At 44.3% G+C, this 19,557-nt stretch overlaps 1 protein-coding gene across 3 annotated transcripts in view; it reads right to left on the bottom strand.

The window, feature by feature from the left end:
* Positions 1-19,557, bottom strand: part of CHRNA5 (cholinergic receptor nicotinic alpha 5 subunit) — a 32,706-nt gene that overhangs the window by 8,648 nt on the left and 4,501 nt on the right. For all 3 annotated transcript variants that reach the window (XM_069071407.1, XM_069071406.1, XM_069071408.1), the window contains 2 exons: positions 5,131-5,282; positions 1,986-2,030 (listed from right to left, as the gene is read on the bottom strand). In XM_069071407.1, coding sequence (XP_068927508.1) covers positions 1,986-2,030; positions 5,131-5,282 — 197 coding nt within the window. The remainder of the gene's footprint in view (positions 1-1,985; positions 2,031-5,130; positions 5,283-19,557) is intronic.

Genomic DNA, 19,557 nt, shown 5'->3' with positions numbered 1-19,557 from the left:
CTCTCTCTCTCTCTCTCTCTCTCTCTCTCTCTCTTCTCTCCCCCCCCTCTCTCTCCCCCCTCTTCCTCTCTCTTTCTCTTTCTTCCCTCTCTTCTCTCTCTCTCTCCCCCCCCGCATGTTTCCCCCTCTCTCTTTCCATCTTTCTGTCTCCTCTCTTTCTTTCTCTGTCTCTCTATCTGTCAGTCCTTTTCTCCCATTCCGTTTTTCTCTCCCTCCCTCCCTCCTTCCCAGGATGGAAGTATAACGGACACTTCTGGATCCAATCCCAAAGCTGATCAGAATGGAAGTCCACTTTTCCAACCTAGGCCAGTTCACCCCTCCTAAAAGCCTGGTGGTCTTCCGCTCCCAGGGCTTACCACACAGTTCTGCACTTGGTTCAGACATCCAATCAGCTTTAGCCCAATTGCAGTTCAGGACTCCTAAACTCAAGCAATCCACCAGCCTCAGTCTCCCTAGCAGCAGGGACTACAGGTATGTACTACTACACCCAGCCTTTCCCTGATGTCTCGAGAATAAAAATGACAAGTAACTCAATGGACAATGGAAAGGCACCTGGTGGTCATAAGTAGGCCACACCACATTACCAACAATGACATGTGCTAAAAATAGCCCAGACCCCACAGTTGGTTAGGAAAAGAAGGCAGATTAGTCATGGAGCAAGGAGGAGAGATACCAAATAACCAGCCCAAATGCAACTCTGGTACACTCAGGATATTGAAAGACCCAGAGAAAGGCCTCCACCACATGGGGCAGATCCTCTGTAGATAATTTCTACAAAGACAGGGGTGAAAATTACACAGGATAAGGTGTGGAAAGATTGCAATTTATACTAGAAAACATTCATGCCTAGGAAACCAGGGGTCCTTCAAAGCAACTGAGTTTTTCCATGGCCATAGCAATCCTCTAACTATCCCCACATCTTAGTATGATTCGTGGATGGGGGAGTGAGGCAGGAGCAAGACATGGTGGGAAGTATATAAGCATGACTGAGTACACTGAAAGTCAGTCTTGGAATCAGGAAGATTTGGGTCTTTCTGACCCATTCTGACTGTGTGACCCCAGGTAAGTGGTGCTTGGTGCTTGGTTCTTGAGTCAACTCTGTAAGACGAGATGATATAAAGAAGGTACCAACCTGCATCTGACAGGGGGGATGTCCTTCATTAGTGAACTCGCAGCCCAGTGCCTGACCCTACAGAAAAGCTGGAAAGTGTCCAGAGCAGGGCAAACAATATGGGGAAGGGACTTGAGTTCATTCTATACAAAGGGCACCTGGAGGGCACGACAATGATCATTTGTGGAGAAGTGTGGAGAAGAGAAGGTTTAGAGAAGGCGCAGCAAGTGTATCTGAAGGGCTGTTGCCTTGATGGGGGATTGGCTTCATCTCAGAATGCAGAGCGAGAACCGATGGATGGGAAGCAAAGTTAGTCTTGATATCAAGAAAATGTTCCTAATGATCAGAGCTGTCCAAATGTTCAGGCTCAGGACATAATGGATCCCACTTCACTCGAAGGTCTTTAAGAAGAGGCTGCATGACCACTTGTCATTAGGGGAGTCCTGTTCAGGGATAGGCTGGATTCTGAGGACTCTGAGGTACCTTCAAGTTCTGAGATTCTACAAATGTTCTGTGAGCTAACTTTTTCCCCCAAGGACCTATTGGGAGTTGAAGGGTGGGCCAGAGTACAAGGAAGAGAGAGGGGAGACACAGGGAGAATAAGCAGAGAACACTGGGTGGTGAAAACTGTTGAAGGGGGTTAAGAAAAAACAGAAACTTGATTAGGTATAAAAAAGAGGGAAGGTGATAAAAAAAAATCCACAGAAATAAAATAAGGAACTGCCATTGCTCAGTTTCATTCACCTTTATCTTCCTCGGTCAAACCCAGAACCATCAAATGGCACCCTTCCACAGGACCTTCCCTTCGGCCCCTCAAGAGGCACCCACATGGAGGACTGAGGTGTCTCCCTAGGGCTTGGAGTACTGTACATACCTGTTTCAACCACACGTTTGTGGTCATTAACTGATTCTTCTCGTCCTGTACAAGGGAAATGAAAAGAAAAACTATTTTCAATGAGCGTAGTAATATTTTGGGTTTGGGGGGTTGTTTTTTTGGCTAAACTATCCCTGCTTCTTTAGAAGAGCCTATATGTCTCTCCCTCCTCCTCTCTCTTCCCCTTCTTCATTCTCTTCCTTTTCCTCCTCTCCCCTCCTTCACCTCCCCCTCCTTCTCCCCCTATCCCTAGCTCTGTCTCTATCTCCATCACTCTCCAAACCCCCTCATCCTTCCCTCCTTGCTTTTCCCCCTCCCCTATCCTCGAACAAGCAAAATCTAGATGGGGAAATATTGGAAGAGAAATTCAGAACCCTTTTTAACTCTGGTCTCACTCAGCTGAACCTCCAAGTGACTTTTTGCATACCAGATGTCCCTCAACCCACAACTTTGACTGAGCACTTACTGTGTACAGACGCCATGTTTGGGGAAAGGCTGATACTCCAGTTTTACTGGAGTGCTTTAAGGGTAGTGATGAAGTAGTGAGGTGGGGTTACAAAGGTGGTTGGGTCTTAAACAAAAGTTTGCATCTTCTCCTGGAGGCAACAAGGAACCATGGAAGGCTTTTGGAGTAGAGGAATGGTGTGCTCATACCTGTTCTGTCTTTCTAAAGAGTTTACCTTCGTTCTCAAGACTTCCAACTGCTGCCTTTATGCTAAAGACTCAAATTCCCAGGCCTCTTATTTCCCACTGCCTCCTGGACATTTCCTCTCGAAGGTTCCATCACCACTTCCAACTGGACATGTCCAAGGCCTAGACCATTTTCACCATCATACATCTTCCAACACATCTGTTTCTGCTAACGTCTTCCCTTGTCAACCCAGTGTGAGGCCTTGGGGCCACCTTTGACAATATCTTCACAGAGAAAAGACCTTCAAAGATCAATCAGTCCAACCCCTTGTTTCACAGATGGGGACTCTGAGACCCAGGAAGAAGTGACTTGCCAAAGGTCACACTGTTAATAAATGGCCAAACTAGAACTTGAACATGGGTCATGCTGCTCTGAGCCTCAGGTCCTCTCTCCACAGTACGACCCTGACCCTTCCACCTCCTTCATATTCCATTCAAACCCTACTCAGTCTTACTGGTCTATCAACTTCCCAGTTCTAGTCTCTCCTTCTTCTGGTCCAACCTGAACACTAGTTATCACCTTTCCCTCATTAGAATGTGAGCTCCTTGAAGGCAAGGACTCCCTTTCTTGGTATTCTCAGCACTTAGCCCAGTGTCTGGCACATAGCTGGGCAGCTAGGTGGTGCAGTAGATAGAGTGTCAGGCCTAGAATCAGGAAAACTCATCTGAGTCCCTGAGTTCAAATCTGGCCTCAGACACTTACTAGTGGTGTGACCCTGGTCAAGTCACTTCACCCAGATTGCCTCAGTTTCCTCATCTGTAAAATGAGCTGAAGAAAGAAATAGCAAACTACTCTACTATCTCTATCAAGCAGACCCCAAATGGGATCTCAAAGAGTTGGACATGACTGAAAAATGGCTGAACAACAACAGGTGCTTAATAAATGCTTGCTGAATGCCATCTTGGGGAGGGGGGAGGGGATGGAGAGAAAATTTAGAGCTCAAAATCTTTTGGAAGTAAATGCTGAAAACTAAACATAAATATTTTTAAAAGAAGAAATGAGGACTATTAAAAAAAAATTAATGCTTGCTGACTGACTTCTGCTGTGTATGTGCTGATTTAGCCTGGCCAGTGTTTCTACTATCCCCAACATCCAACATGTGCTGAAATTCCTTTGCTTCCAGCATTCTTCCTCCCTCTGTCATGTGGCCTAAATTCTTTGTGTCCTTCCAAGGCGCTGCTCAAATGCCATGTCCTCCATGAAGCCTTCCCTGACAAATACCACTCGCCAATCTTTCCCATCTCTACATTTCCACAGTCTTTTAGTGTGTACATCACCTACTACATGAGGCCACACAGAGTTTAGATAGAGGACTAGACCTGGAGTCAACTCCCACCTCTAACACTCACCAGCTACATGACCCTGGGAAAGTCACTTAATTTCCTCCTGTCTCACTGCCCTCATCTGTGAAATGAGGATAATAATAGCACCTGCTTCACAGGGTGAGTGCGAGGATCTCATGAGATAATATCTGTAAATACTGTTTCTGGCTCATGTATGTACATGCTGGGTCTCCCCAACTAGATAACAAGCTTCTTTGGGGTAGACACTGTGTAGCATCTTTGGTAGCCACTCACCCCATCCCCACCTTATTGACGGTTCTATCCATGCAATAACACATGCTGATTGATGGGTTTAAAGTCAGAACAACTAAAACTTCTTGGAAATGGGGACGTGAGGAAATTAGATCATGAGGAAGAATTTCCAGGCAAGAAGAATCAAGCATTTGAATGCATTATCAAGGCAGATAGAAGGATCGTCCCTGGGGGAAATTCAACACAAATTCTTACTTTTCTAGGATGACGAAAGGGTGAGTTTGAAAGGGTATCTCTATTAATTAAACAATATTTAATGATTCTGAACTTCTGAACAAGAGTTTTACTAAGTCAAAGTAGGGAATTCTCTGCACAGAGAAGCATGGGGATGGGGAAAGGGAAGGGGGTGTTTTCTGTGTTTAATTCCCCAGTAACAAAAGTTCCCCAGGTTTTGTCTATGGTGCATCAACAGCCTGACGTAGTGGGTAGAGCATGAGCGTTAAAGTCAGGAAGACCTGGGTTAGAATCCCACTTCCAATACGAGCGATGTGACCCTGGCTGAGTCACAACATCTGAGTCTCATTTTTATCCTCTATAAAACGGGGTTAAAAACCCCTGTAAGATATGCCACAGGGGGCTTTCATGAGAAGATATCTACAAAGATCTCTGTAAACATTGACCGTTACTTGTATTACATATGCAAGGACCTATTCAGACAGAATCATCCTCATCATGTTAAAAGCCAGCATGGTATAGTGGGCCGGAGACCTAGCTCCACTCCTCAGCCAAGCTCAGTCTCTCATTCCCATTTTACAGACAGGGAAACTGGGGCTCTAACAATATGCTACCCACTTGACAGCATCATCCTGGGACAATGTACATACAGTGCTTTTGAACCATAATCTGCACAAACACATACCACATCCACTAACTGAGAGATTGCAAGGCCAAACTTTATTTTTATTTTGTCATTCAGATGTTTCACGGGACGAACCCATTTTTCGTAGTCTTGAAACAAGTTCTTAAACAAGCGATCTTCACATTTCGCCTCAAAGGATGGTTCTGAAATCCCTGAAATAACAAAGACAAAGAAATCAGTGTCTGGATCTTGACTCACTTCTCCATTCTGTGTCCTCACACTTGACAAAAGTTTGTAGTATTATTAACCAAAATGTAATTTAGAATGAGAGGCACGACGGCATCGTGAACAGGGAGCCAGGAAGTCAGGAAGACCTAGGTTCAAATCCTACCCCTGACCCATCTTGGATGTGTGACCTCAGCCAAGACACTTAAGCACTCGGCCAAGACCACCAGGTAGTTAAATAACCACTTGATACCTCAGGCTACTCTCTAAGACTATATGTGTGTGTGTGTGTATACATACAAGCAGCTGACCATGTACCTGTAGAATGTAGATTCCCATTCTGGGAGTTCCCTTACCAATGGAATCACAATTCCCAACTAAAAACAAAAACCTTAGGATATTATATATATATATTTATATATACACATATGAACACATGCATACATACATATATATATGTGCATACACACATATTTTTAAAGAAGCTATTTTAAAAGTATAGAAACAGATTTGGGGGAAAAACAGAAATAATTTCTTTAATACCACAATATTTACAAAGGGTAGAGGCCTCAGAACCAACTTGTGAGGTAGCCCGCATATATTATCACTCTCATCTTATCCATGAGGAAACAGACCAAGACACTTGTCCATATTCACACAGCTGGTAAGTGGCTCAAGGTAGGATTCAAACCAAGGTCCCTTGACTCCAAATCTGCATTCTTTTCTTTATGTCATGCAGCTAGTTAGATGGTGGGTGTGGGATTTTTTTGGGGGGGAGGGAAGAGAGAGTGGTATAAAAGTTTATTAAGTTCATAATTCTAAAAAAGTAACTCAAGATGGAGGAAAGGATTTAATGAAAATAGCCTTGAACTCAATATTCATTTGCAAGCCCTGGAAAATAACCAAAGCTGGAATGAAAGAGGCCCAGTGTGTAATTTTCAATAAATTCAGCTCTGCTGAATAGCTCCAGAAATTAAGAGCCGGCTTCCCCAATTTTCTCCTTAGCACTGTATCTTCCATCCCGTAGGGAAGTCAAGTTGATTATGCATACTATAACCGCTGCCAAAGCCACAGCATCTTGGACATCTGCCAGCAGAAAGCTGGCACGCACACTTATCTGCCCCTAACCAGAAAGTTCTATGGGGTTGCTGTTTCAGCATTTTCTTCATCCTGGGGAAGATGCTTCTGAGAATCCGTATTCTTACTTCCAGAAGCACACTAACACAAGTCATATGACTTATTAATATCCTCTGATGTGGTCATGATAGATTAAGTTTGTTTAAAAAATAAACAAATGAGGCCGATAATATGGCAGTCTTATCATGATCCGATGTCTTTCTGCAGTCACACCATAGATTGGCTAGAGAAAAAGCAACATCAACTTCAAAGACAGGATAAAGATGAAAAGATGACAATGCCTGTAACTACAACAGCTTTAACTTGGCCCAGTCAAACATGTTGGAAATGCTGAAAAATGGGAAATTGAAAAAGGAGAAGATATTGACCTTGATGATCGCCCTTTACCACAGATGTTTAACTGATAGAAAGCAGACAGTATACCGGGCTAATAGAGCCCAGATATCCCAGTGAACAAACACCTCGTCTCCTTGCTAGACAGAGGCAGGGCAGCCAGCAGCAACTGGTTTAGAACAGAAACTCATCCTCAGTGGGATCACCCCCATGAAAGCGTGAACTACAGTGGAAGTAAAAATGTTTGTGTAAAACTCAGTGTGAAACTCAGATAAGTCATATTGCCCCAATGTATAGGAATTAGACTTGTGATTTCATTGGCCCAAGGGCTCCTCTATCAATGTGGACTAGCACTTTTTCTTCAATTTACAGTCTTAGAGATTTGCCTGGAGCATTGACTTACAAGTGACTTGCCCAAAATCATGCTCACAGTCAATAGACATCAGAGACAAGACTTCCTGACTCTGAGGCCAGCTTTCTATCTACTATTCCCCATTGCTTCTCATCATCTAAACAGCATTCACAAATGAAGTTTGTAGGACGTTAACAATGACACACTATAGATTTAGTAATATTTCTATAGCCCTCTATTTTCCTCAAAAATGACAGTGGTGGGGCGGCTTAGGTGGCACAGCGAATAGAGCACCGGCCCTGGAATTAGGAAGACCCGAGTTCAAATCCGGCCTCAGACACTTAACACAAAAGTAGTTTGTGACCTTGGGCAAGTCATTTAACCCCAATTGCCCTCCAAAAAAAAAGCAAAAAAAAAAAAAAAGGAAGAAGGAAAGGAGGAAAGGAAAGAAGGAAGGAAGAGAGGAAATGAGGGAGAGAGGGAGGAAGGAAAGAAGGAGGGGAGGAAGGGAGGAAGGAAGGAAGAAAGGAGGGAAGGAAGGAGGAAGGGAGGGAGTGAAGGAAGGAAGAAGGAAGGAAGGGGGGAAGGAGGGAGGAGGGAAGGAAGGAGGAAGGGAAGGAGAGAGGGAAGAAGGGAAAGAGGAATGAAGGAAGGGAGGGAGGGAGGAGAGAGGGAGAAAGGAAGGGAGGGAGAGAGAGAAGGAGGAAGGGAGGGAGAGAGGAAACATATTTCCTAAGTGCTTACTATGTACCCACCACTGTGCGAAGTGCTTTACAATGATCTTATTTCACCCTCACAACAAACACGGGAGGTAGGTGCTGTTATTGTTCCCATTTCACAAATGAGGATAACTCAGCTGAAAAGTGTCTCAGACTAGATCTGGCCTCAGATCTTCCTGGCTCTGGACCCAGGGCTCTAGCCACTGCACCACCCAGCTGCTTCATGGCTCAAAGGTATGCTTGATCAAATGAGATAATATGTGTAAAGTACTTTGCTAATCTTAAAGCAATATGTAAAAGGTTGTTGTTGTCGTTGCTGTTCAGTCATGTCTGACTCTTTTCAACCCCAGTTGGGGTTTTCTTGGCAGAGATACTGAAGTGGTTTGCCATTTCCTTCTCCAGCTTCTTTTATGGATGAGGAAACTGAGGCCAACAGGGTGAAGTGACTTACCCAGGGTCACCTAACAAGTGAGTGTCTGAGACCAGATTTGAACTCAGGAAGACAAGGTTTCCTGACTCCAGGGCTGGTGCTCTATCCACTGTGCCACCTAACTGTTAGCTGTTATTGTCCTTGATGAAAATGTGAAATGGGAGCAGCCCAGCTTTCATAATTTTCTAGAGAAGTCCACACCTTCCTAAGGCACACAACTTACATAGTTCAGAGAATATGAGGTCCCAGAGTCATAATTAGGGCAAGGCAGCTGGGGCTTTGTCTGAGAGCCCTGAAACTTAGAGGGTCCTGAAAACATATTCTGTCTTTCAACAGTCTAGAACCAACTAAGGTCTACCCCCATTTTATTATCTGTGTGACTTGGGACAAGTCACTCAACTCTGTCTGTGACTCGGTTTCTTCATCTGTCCAAAAAGAAGAGTAAAATGTACCATCTATCTTCAGCTCTAAACTATGATGCTATGGCACAAAAAATAATTAGTTAAATGGGAAGCTACCAGACATCAGGCAGATTTTCCTCCTGATCCCCATCAGTGCCCTGCAGTACTTGCCCATAGGTCAGTATCCCAGAGACTCCCCTTCCCAAGTAAGTTTGTCTTAAAAGTGTATTTTGTGCAGTTTGCTCCAAGCGCAGAAATTGTTGCTAACATCACCGCAGAATCCTTCAGAGCTCGGTCTGCTGATTACAGAAAAGTGTTTGGCTCAGGAGGGCAGGACACAGCTCAGGCGGGGCGGATTTATGCTAGCTGTCCGGCTTGATTCCCATCCTACGAACTCCAGCTGTCTCAGCCTGGGTTGGCCTGAGGGAAACAGTTTACCTAAGCATGCTGTTTAAGCAGCTGCCAATCTATGGGCTTCACATCTCCAAGGACTGATATCTGCCCCTGCTGCCCTCTGCCCTGAGGACTGTAATGGGAATGTAAATTTGTAAGATCTTCCCTGCTCCTAGGCTAGAGTACACCTGGAGCCTGGGGTGGGAGGCTTGTTTTTCAGTAGATACTTCTTGATTGGCCAGTGGGTCAATAAGGTCGTTACATTCTCTGAGCCAGGAGAAGGCTATATAAGCCCTGATGTGTAGCTTTGTTTTGGGGCTCACTTTGAGAAGTGTTCTGTGTTTTGATGAAACTTTGGGCTAGCTGTTGTCCAGAGCCCCCCGGCTTTGAAACCCAGATGTTGTTTGGTATGGATGTAATGGTTGGACAGTTCGGAAATCTGTCTACTTGATCTGTTTCTGTCTTGATAATTCTGCCTGTATACTTTGAAGTCAGGGTGCTGACCTTTTTCCCCTGAACTAGGTAAATGATACATGTTTGACTGACTAAAGTAAGCTTGTTAACCCATTTTGAGTTGCTTTCCTTTATCAAAGCAGATCCAAGAACCTGTGGTGGCGGCAAACCCTGGGGACGCTGGGGTGCTTGCCGCTACAAGGACATGTCAGGATTAAGAGATATGGGGTCCCATGAGGAGGTTCAGTGGGGAGGACTGAAATGCCAGAATACCAGGATCAGGAGGAGCTTTAACAAAACCACCACCCAAAATCTTACATTATGCTGTGGAAAGAACCTCAGAATCAGGACAGCTAGGTTCAAATCAAACCCTTGATGCTTCCTAGAGGTGTGACCAAGGACAAGGCACATTAGATGTCAGCCCCTTGAGGGCAGGGATTGTCTCTTGCCTCAGTCCTTAACACAATACTTGGCACTTACTAGGTGCTTCATAAATGTTTATTGGGGAACTTAACTTTTCTGAGCCCCAATTCCCTCATCTGTAAAAGGGGAAAACAACGCCTGTGTGGCCTATCTCACAGCAGCATTGTGAGGAAGAAATCTGTACGTTACAAAAATGCTAGAAAACCCAGTTATCATCATCACCATTATTATATGAGGGGATGCAAAGATAGAATGGCATATAGCTAGCTAGGGCACTGGACTTGGAGTAGGAAAGGCCTGGGTTCAAATCCCACTTCAGATACTTCCCAGATATTTGACCTTGGACAATGATTTCCACTATGGAGACTTCACAGAAAGACACAGATCAGAATTGGACAAGATGAGTGGATGGTGGACGAAGTTAATGAGAGGAGGGATTCAGTGGAATGCAGATAAACAATGAGGCACATTGGGTCCGTAGACTGTGTCTAACTGTATTCCTTAGATGCCCACATGGAGAGCACATTCTAACAGGGATACATAGACCCAGAGAAAGAGACTTTGGGGCAGGCTACTAAGAGGTGGCCTTAAAGAGAAAAGAGAAGAAACAATGATAGAAGAATAAAAGGGTTGCCATGTGGTAAGGAGAGCTCAGCTGATATTAGGTGATGTGAGTCTACAGGGGACCGGTCTACCTGGCTGCTGGGCTTCCTCCAGAGGCAAGGGAGGCTTGCTTCACAGTGGAAGAGGAGGAGCAAAATAGGGTGGAGGACTGGCAAGGTATTATGGGCAGTCAGACAAGGGAGCCGAGGTGAAGGATAGGGTGGCCTTGAATTTGTCAATTATAGGGTTGAGATTATAGAGGGAGAAAAGTGAGACCAGATCAGGAGAGATGGTCAGAGAATGGCAGGGATGGAGGCCTAGAAGTCACGGCGAGGGCAAAGAAGAAATATGAGAAAAGGTAGGAAGACGGATGAAAGGAGATGAGGATTAGAGAGAGAAATTCAAGAAAAGGGTGGTGAGTGAAGGCTTCAGGCTACCCAACCAATAACCTGGGTACACAGGAATGAACTCGGGTCTGGGGACAGAGAGAAGAGGGGTGAGATCCCTGGGTCCATGGGTTCCAGTAGCAGTTGCCTCTGGCCCCTGTGGTAGAGGAACAAAATAGGCAGAGGAAGGGAGAAATCATCAGATCACAAAATCACCAACCTAGGATTGGAAGAGACATTAGAAGTCATCTAGTCCAATCCTTCCATTTTACAGATGAGTAAATTGAAGCCATGGAGGTAAAGTGATAGGTCTACAGTCATAAAGGCAGTTAAGCATCACAGGCAGGATTTGAACCCAAATCCTGTGACTTCAGTGGCAGTACTCTTGCCACTATATCAAGGTGACCATATCCTCTAAGAACTAAAGGATCTCTTTTTACAGGGTGTCAGAAAGTCAAATGCAGTAATGTAGGACCCCAGAGATTTCAATTCCATTTTATAACATTGACTCTCACAATGACCTTGGGAAGTTCCTATCCCCATTCTACAAAGAAGCAAACTGAGGCTCAGACAGCTATTACCCAGGGTCACACAGAGACAGTGTCTGAGAGGAGACTCGAGCCCAAGGCTTCCTGACCCCAAGTCTAGCCTTCTACCACACTGCTTCCAACTAAATCAAGAGGCATTTATTAAGTGCCTTCTACACACAGAGACCAAAGCAGGTTAGTCCTGGCCCTGAAGGAGCTTGTCATTTGAGATAAACATTAGACAGGAGAGTCTGGGGTCACTTTTCTCCTATAGTATAGGGTTCTTAACCTAGAGCCCATGGATACATTGGGGGGGGCAGTGTCTATGAACTTTTAATTATTTGATAACTGTTTCAGTGTAATTATTTTCCTTTGTAATACCATGCATTTCATTTTAGGTATTTAAAAACATTATTCTGAGGCTTCCCCCGCCCAACAAAAGGCCCGTGACATGAAAACGGTAAGACCCACCTCCCTGCCGAATTTCCTCCCCACCAGCGGTCATTTGAGAGCTCTCTAAATGTAAATGATAGCATGAAAAAAAACAGGCCATAAACATCCATTCTGTTGATGGAAGGAAACTCAGGTCTCTTGATTTATCTATCAAGCTTATTTCCAACATGACCAAGAAGTGCATTTACTCTTTTAAGAGCTCTTAAATTGAATGCAGAAGTTTCCTGTATTTCAGAATTTTCATTATGTTTTATATTGATTTTTTTTTTTTTACCCAGAATTATAGGATGAAGTTTCTCGGCAGCTGATCTGGTGTAGCCAGCTTAATTTGACATCCGGCCCTGTCAAATTCCCAGAATGCTTACAGTAAGAAACTCACCGTAGGCTGTGTTAAATTTAGGTCTAGTCAATAATTCTCTTATAGAGGAGAGAACACTTCACCTGGGCTTAGGGGTAAGAAGGAGGGATGACAGAGGGCATCTTCAGATCATGGGAAGGTCCAAATTAAGGGGGCAGGCATTCTTTTGGGCCATAAAATGCCAACAGTTTGTTCCAATTATCCATATCCTGTGGGATCATAGCAGAACTCTTTCAAATTCCTTCTTTAAAATCTATTTCTTCATAAATTTCACTGTTCGGGTATTCATGGTCACAGAGCCCTAGGATTTTAAAGTGGTAAATTAGAGAGAGCACTGCCTTTGGAGGCAAAGGATCTGAGTTCCTATTCTGCCTTGGCCACCTACTTATGTATGTAACGCTGCCAAATCACTCAACCTCTCTGGGCCTCAGTTTCCTCATTTGTAAAATGAGAGGGTTGGATGAGAGGAGCTCTAAGGTCACAGAATAGAGATTTTGAGCTGAAAGGGGAACAAGTCCAACCCCTCATTCTACAGAGGAGGAAACCAGGACCAAGTGAGGTTAAACAAGGCTCAGGTAGGAAGAAGCAGAGGAAGGACCCCAAACCAGGACCTGCTCTTTTGATCACACTATATCATTCCATTTAAGGCCAGGAAAGTACACCAGGAATTTCAAAAAGACTGGAAGAAAATCATTTGCAGGAATGGCTAGGTGGTGCAGTGAATAGAGCACCGGCCCTGGAGTCAGGAGGACCTGAGTTCAAATCTGACCAAGACACTTAACACAAAAACTAGCCTTGTGACCTTGGGCAAGTCACTTAACCCCAATTGCCCTACCTTCTCCCTCCAAAAAGCGCAAGACAAAAAAAAATCATTTGCAAGTACCTCCTTTGAACACGTGATTTGGAACCGGCTTTCTCCTCACCCCAACCTTGAAGTTTCCTCCAAAGCAGCTTTACGCTGCTGCCTCCTACACGAAGCTTCTCCTGATTCCCCAGGTTACTGGCAACCTCTTCCTCTGGCAGGTACTTTGTATGTCTAGCTAGGGCCCAGTCCTTTGAGTACATCCCATTACACAGTTACTTTATATCTCTGTATCTGCATACACGTTGTATTCCCAACACCCGTCTTTAATCAAGGATAAAGGGCACACTTAGCAAATTTGCAAATGACCCAAGGAGGGGACAAATTGGACGCTTGAATCCTGATCCAAAAATATCTTGACAGTCTGTAGCACTGGGTTGAATTTAATAAGACGAAATCCAATTGGGTTCAGATGTCAATTTCATAAGTACTAGGTGTGGGAGCCATGTGAGACGGTTTATGTAATAAGAGAAAAGGCTAGGATTTACACAGCACTTTCAACTTCACAAAGCGCTTTACAGATATCATCCCATATTATCCCCACAACAACCCTGTGAGGTAGATGCTATTATTATTTCTATTTTACTGATGAGAAGACTGAGGCAAACAGAAGGTTGTGTGATTTGCCCAGGGTTGCATAGCTAACAAAAGTCCAAGGTAGGATTTGAATTCAGGTCTTCCTGACTCCGGGTCCAGCTCTCTTATTCACTGAGTCACCCAGTTGCTTGTATTTGAAAAATATCTGGGGGCTTTTGTTGATACAGTAGCCCAAAAAACTGGTGTAAACATGAGGTGTAGCTTAATATGGAAATATGCGTTGCATGACTCCACATGATCTTATATTACTTACCTTCTCAGTGGGTGGGGGACAGGTTAGAGGGAAGGAAAGAATTTGGAACTCAAAAAATCTTAAATAAACAAAATTTAAAAATAAAAGAGTATTTAAAGAAATAAATGGATTCATGATTTAATCTTTTTAAAAAAACACATAGCCTTTAATAATAAGGTGGCTAGTCCCACTATACTCTGTCTTAGCCAGACTGCACCTGAAATACTTTGTCCAGCTCCCGGCACCATAGCTCAGGATAGACATAGGTAAACTGGAGACCATCCAGAGAATGGCAACCAGAAGGATAAAAATCAGGACTGAAAGAGCTAGGGACTCTGGGTCGGCAAGCCAACGAGCATTTATTTAGCATCTACTAAGTTTCAGCTTAACTTCAAGAAAAGACAATTCAGGGACAACGTGATAATTAAGCTTTAAGTGTCCCAGGGGCTGTTGTGTAGGAAAGGGATAAGATTTATCTTTTGGGGCCCTAGAGAGCAGCCTTCCAAGTGATGGATAGAAACTGAAAAGAGGCAAATTTCAGTTTGGGGTCAGGAAAGAAGCCCCTAACAGCTAGGAGGTACCGTGCATAAAGTGCTAGGCCCAGAATGGGAAAGATCTGGGGTCAGCTCTGGCCTCAGATACTTACTAGCTGTGTGACCCTGGGCAAGTCACTTAACCCTGGCTGCCTCAGTTTCTTCATCTGTAAAATGATCCAGAGAAGGAAATGGCAAACCACTCCCACTATCTTTGCCAAGAAAACCCCAAATGGAGTCATGAAGAGTCAGACAGGATGGAGAATGACTGATCAACACAACAATAGAATATTCAGACTAGGAAGGGTATCTTAGAAGGCAGTAGCTCCCCTCTCACTGAAGGGCTTTGAGCAAAGGCCAGATGGCTGTGTGATTGGTGTGTTTTTGCAGGGATTTCTTTTTCCAGGATGAATGGAGTGGATAGCCACAGAGGAGTCTTCTGAGTCTGAAATTCTGTGATTCTCTCATTCTAACTGCAGAATTACATTTGATAAGCATGTCATCTACACCTTTCTCTACACTGTTGATAAAAAAGTTAAGCAAGACAAGAAAAAAAATATTGGAGTTAACAGACATTTCTCTTTCTCTAAAACAGGTCCTAAAAATTATCCCTTAACCAGAAGAAATTTCCAAGTGGTTGTATAATTTCAATAATTTTGATTGAAAATTACTGAAAACCAGAACAAAACTGTAGACACCTGCCTTCCAACACTAACGTGGCAAATTAGAGCTATGCTAGGTAACAGGGCCAACCAAAACAATTTCATCTTCAAATCTAATTGCAAAAATTGTGAAATTAATTGATCATGAAGCAACTATGTGGCCTCTTGGATGGACCCATACTAGAAGTAATGACAGCTGATTATGTATGAATTTCAAGGTTCATTCCTATGGTGTTTTGAAGATTTTAGGCATGAAAATTGTATTGAAAACCATGCCTTTGCCAGAGCCCTGACCTTCACCGACAGAACCAGACTATCATCCCTTCCCCCACTCCAGATACTTCTTCTCTGAAATGTCCTACCCTCAGCTGTCTTCGCCATCCTTGACTGATTCATTTCTGCCCTCCCCCACTGAAATCCTACAAATCCTTTAAAAGTTCAAATGTCACCATGCTACCATGAAGCCATCTTTTTTTCCTCCCCCACCCCCACCAAGTTGATGATTTATCCTTCACATCTAACACAACTGTCTGGAATTATAGGGAGGCATCACGGTGCAATGGAGAGAATCCTGCGTCTGAAATGAGAGGGCCTGGGTTCAAATCTTGACTGTGCCCTGCCCCTTACTACTTGTGCGACCTTGGGCAAGGCACTAGACTTCTGGGGGCCTCAGAATCCTTCATTTGTAAAGAAACAAATGAATAAATTAATTAACGAAAAACCAAAAACTATAAATAAGAAGTTGGACTAAGTGACCCCCAGGGCCCTTTCCAGCTTGAAATGTGGCCACAAAGTTGCTGTCTCAGATTCTGCCTCTAAGCAGGAGCTCCAGCCCCAGCAGTGGTGCCCTGGGCTCCTGGTTGTTAGGCAGTCATTCATGCCAGTGGAGGCTCAGACCCCTGACACTGCCTTCTCTCTTCTCTAGGTCTTCTCCCTGTTCTCACACCTCAGTCTCCTTTGCTGAATTCATCCAGGTTATGCCTTCAAGACTCTGGCTCGGGGCAAGGGGAGAAGGGGGAGGAAATGGGCATTTATTATAGCAAAGCACCTTTTACAAATATCTCAGTCGGTCTTCACAACGATCCCCAGGAGGCAGGCACTATTATTATTCCCATTTTACAGATGAGGAAACAGAGGTTAACTGTCTGGTGTCAGACAGCTAATCAATCTCTGAGGTTAGATTTGAACTCAAGTCTTCCTGACCCCAGGCCCAGTGTTCTGCACACTACGGCATCCTAGCTGCCCCCTAAGTCTTGGGGCCTCTTCTCTCTTTCTACTCTCTCTTCTCTCATCAACTCCCATGGGTTTCAATGATCATCTCTGTGCAGATGATTCCCAGATCCATCTCACCAACTTGGATCTCTCTCTCAAACCTAACATGTCCAAAATACAACTCATGACCTTCTCTCCAAAACTCTTGCCTCTTCTCCATATGCCTACTGCTGCCCAGGGCACCATCATCCTCTCAGTTAGCCAGGCTCAAAACCTAGGGGCCGCCCTTGCCTCCTTCCTGGTACTCACCCCCCATCTCTATTCTCTTGTCATTTCTACCTGAGCATCAATCTCTCTGAGTCCCCTCTCCACTCACACAACTGCTAGCATTGTGCTGGTCCTCATTACCTCCTGCTTAGACTATCGAGGAAGGCTTCTGCCTGGTCTCTCGGCCTCCAGTCTCTCCCCACTCCGATCCAATCTCCACCCAGCTCTCAAGGTGATTTTACTAAAATCTATTCCCTTGCTCAATAAACTCCAATGGCTCCCTATTACATCCAAGTCGTGGTTTGGCATTCAAAGCCTTTCACAACTTGATGCCTCCTACCTTTCCAGTCTTCTCACACTCTGCTCCCCATCTTGTCCCCTGGGAGCAGCACCGAGTGGCCTGTTTTCTTCACACATGACCCTTCCTCTCCAAACTCCACAGGTTTTGCTGGCTACCCCACACCCCCGCACCTGGAATGCTCTCCCTCTCTGTCTGCCCCTCCTGGCTTCCTTCTAGACTCAGCTCCAAGTCGGCCTTCCACAGGATGCCCTTCCCAACCCTCCTCTTTCCTCTGAAATGACTTCTTGTCTCCCCATTGGAATGTAAGCTTCTTAAGGACAGGGGCAAAGACTTTCTTTGTATCCCCAGTGCTTAGCTCAGTGACTGGCACATAGGGAATGATGATAATGATTCTAAAATGTTTTTTGACTGACTGACTGGTCATTTTGTAGCATGTTGCTGCATATGGCTTGCCCATGTGCCAGAAGAGAGATTTGGACCCTGGTCTTTTGACCTCCTCTAACTACTATACCATACTGCCTCTAGAATAAGTGCTTATATCTCATTTTCTTAAATGTGGGTTCTAATGAATGATTAGGTCATGCTTTAAATGCTTTGTATTACCTCTATGTGCCTGTTTAAGATACATACTTTAATAGAGAAATAATTAATCCCTTGGGTTCTCTTACTATGACTCATTGCCTTTCTATCAGCTTGTTAAGTATGGAAGCTGCTAGACAAGAGATTTCATTTTCTGGAGAATAACTCACTGAAAACCATAAGGCACAGAGAATTTAAAAAAAAAAAAGGAAGGAAGCTTTACTTGAAAATCATCTAATTTGAGAGTTGAAAGGAATCTGAGAATTAATCCAGTCTCTGGTTTGCCCAAAGCTCGCCAGCAGCAGAGCTGGGCCTGCAAAGCAGGGCTCTTTTGTTCCTTTAGATATTTATACAGGCAGGCAACAAACATTTACTGAGGACCTACTATGTGCCATGCGCTGGCCTAAGCAGATACAAAGGCAGAAGATAGTCCCTGACCCAGGGAGTTCATAATCTGCTAAGGGAGACAACATGCAAACAGCTCTGCACAAATGAGTTGTAGACAGGGTACATGGGAGAGAATGAACAGAGGGAAGGCACAGAATTAGGAGGGGTTGAGAAAGGTTTCCTATAACAGGGGGATTTTCACTGGGACTTGAAGGAAGCCAGGAGGCAGAGATGAGGAAGGAAAGCACTCCAGGGATGGGAGCAGCCGGGAAAATGCCAGGAGTCAGGAGATGGGGCGTCTTATTTGAGGAACAACCAGGATGCCAGCGTCACTGATCTTGAAGAGTATGTGTGGAGTGGAAGGCAGTTGTAAAGTATAAGACCAGAAAGGAATGGGGCAGAGGGGAGGGGAAGGCTAGGTTATAAAGGGCTTCAGAAACCAAATGGAGGATTTAAATCTGATCCTAGAAGTGCTAGGGAGCTCCTAGAGTTTACTGAGTAGAAAATGTGACATAGTTACATTTTTACATCCTACTCTTTAGGAAAATCGCTTTGGTGGTTGAATGGAGGATTGCCTGGAGTGGCAGACCCACCAACAGCTATTGTAATAGTCCAGGTATGAGGTGATGAGGGTCTGCACCAGGGTGGGGGAAGTATCAGAGGAGAGAAGGGAGTGTATTTGAGAGATATGAGAAACGTAAAATCAACAGACCTCCCCAAAAGAGTGATTATGGTGGGTAAGAGAGAATGAGATGAGGGTGACACCTAGGTTATGATTCTGGAGTCTAGAAGGATAGTGGTGTCCTGGACAATAATAGGGAAATCTGGAAGGAGGAGAGTTTGTAAGGAAAGACTTTTGGACATACTGAGTTTATGATGTCTACAGGACATTCAGTTTGAGATGTTTAGTAGGCAGACAGAAATGCAAGACTGGAGGTCAGCAGAGAGGTTAGGACTACATAAGTAGATTTGAGAATCATCAGCACGGAAATGATCATTGAATCCATGGGAGCAGATGAGATCACCAAATAAAGTGGTATAAAGAAAGAAGAGAAGAGGGACCAGGACAGAGTCTTGGGGGACACCTACTTTCAATGGGTAAGAATTAGATAAAGATCCAGCAAGAGACTGAGGAGGAAAGTAAGGTGGCATTTATAATAAACACCAACTCCATCAGTCCTCTTTGGACCATCATGACTTGGTTCATTAAGTTTGATGATTGTCTAATGAAGAGATCTTCAGAACTAATTTGTGAAAAATAGTACCTCCCATTTATGAATATGTCATGATGGATAGAATGATGGACTTGGAGTTGACCAACAAGCATCTATTAAGCTCTTGCTATATACCAGGAGCTGTCTTAAGTGCTGGGGGCATAAAGAAATACAAAAATACAGTCCCTGTGTTCAAGGAACTCACATTCTAATGGGGGGAGACAGCATGCAAAAATTATACATACAAAAAATGGAAGATAGTCCCAGAGAGAAGATGAGAACAGTTTGGAAGGGAGAGGGGAATACTGGGAAAGGCTTTAGGAAGAGGTGAGATTTTAACTGAAACTTGGAGAAAGCCAGAGAAGCTTAAAGGCAGAAATGATGTGTGTGTGTGTGTGTGTGAGAGAGAGAGAGAGAGAGAGAGAGAGAGAGAGAGAGAGAGAGAGAG

This window comes from Petaurus breviceps, unplaced genomic scaffold, assembly GCF_028583685.1.
Source record: "Petaurus breviceps papuanus isolate PSGF00001 unplaced genomic scaffold, PetGlider_PUasm1.0 90825, whole genome shotgun sequence".
In the NCBI taxonomy this organism is placed as follows: Eukaryota; Metazoa; Chordata; class Mammalia; order Diprotodontia; family Petauridae; genus Petaurus; species Petaurus breviceps.
This window is presented reverse-complemented; position numbering and strand designations above follow the sequence as displayed.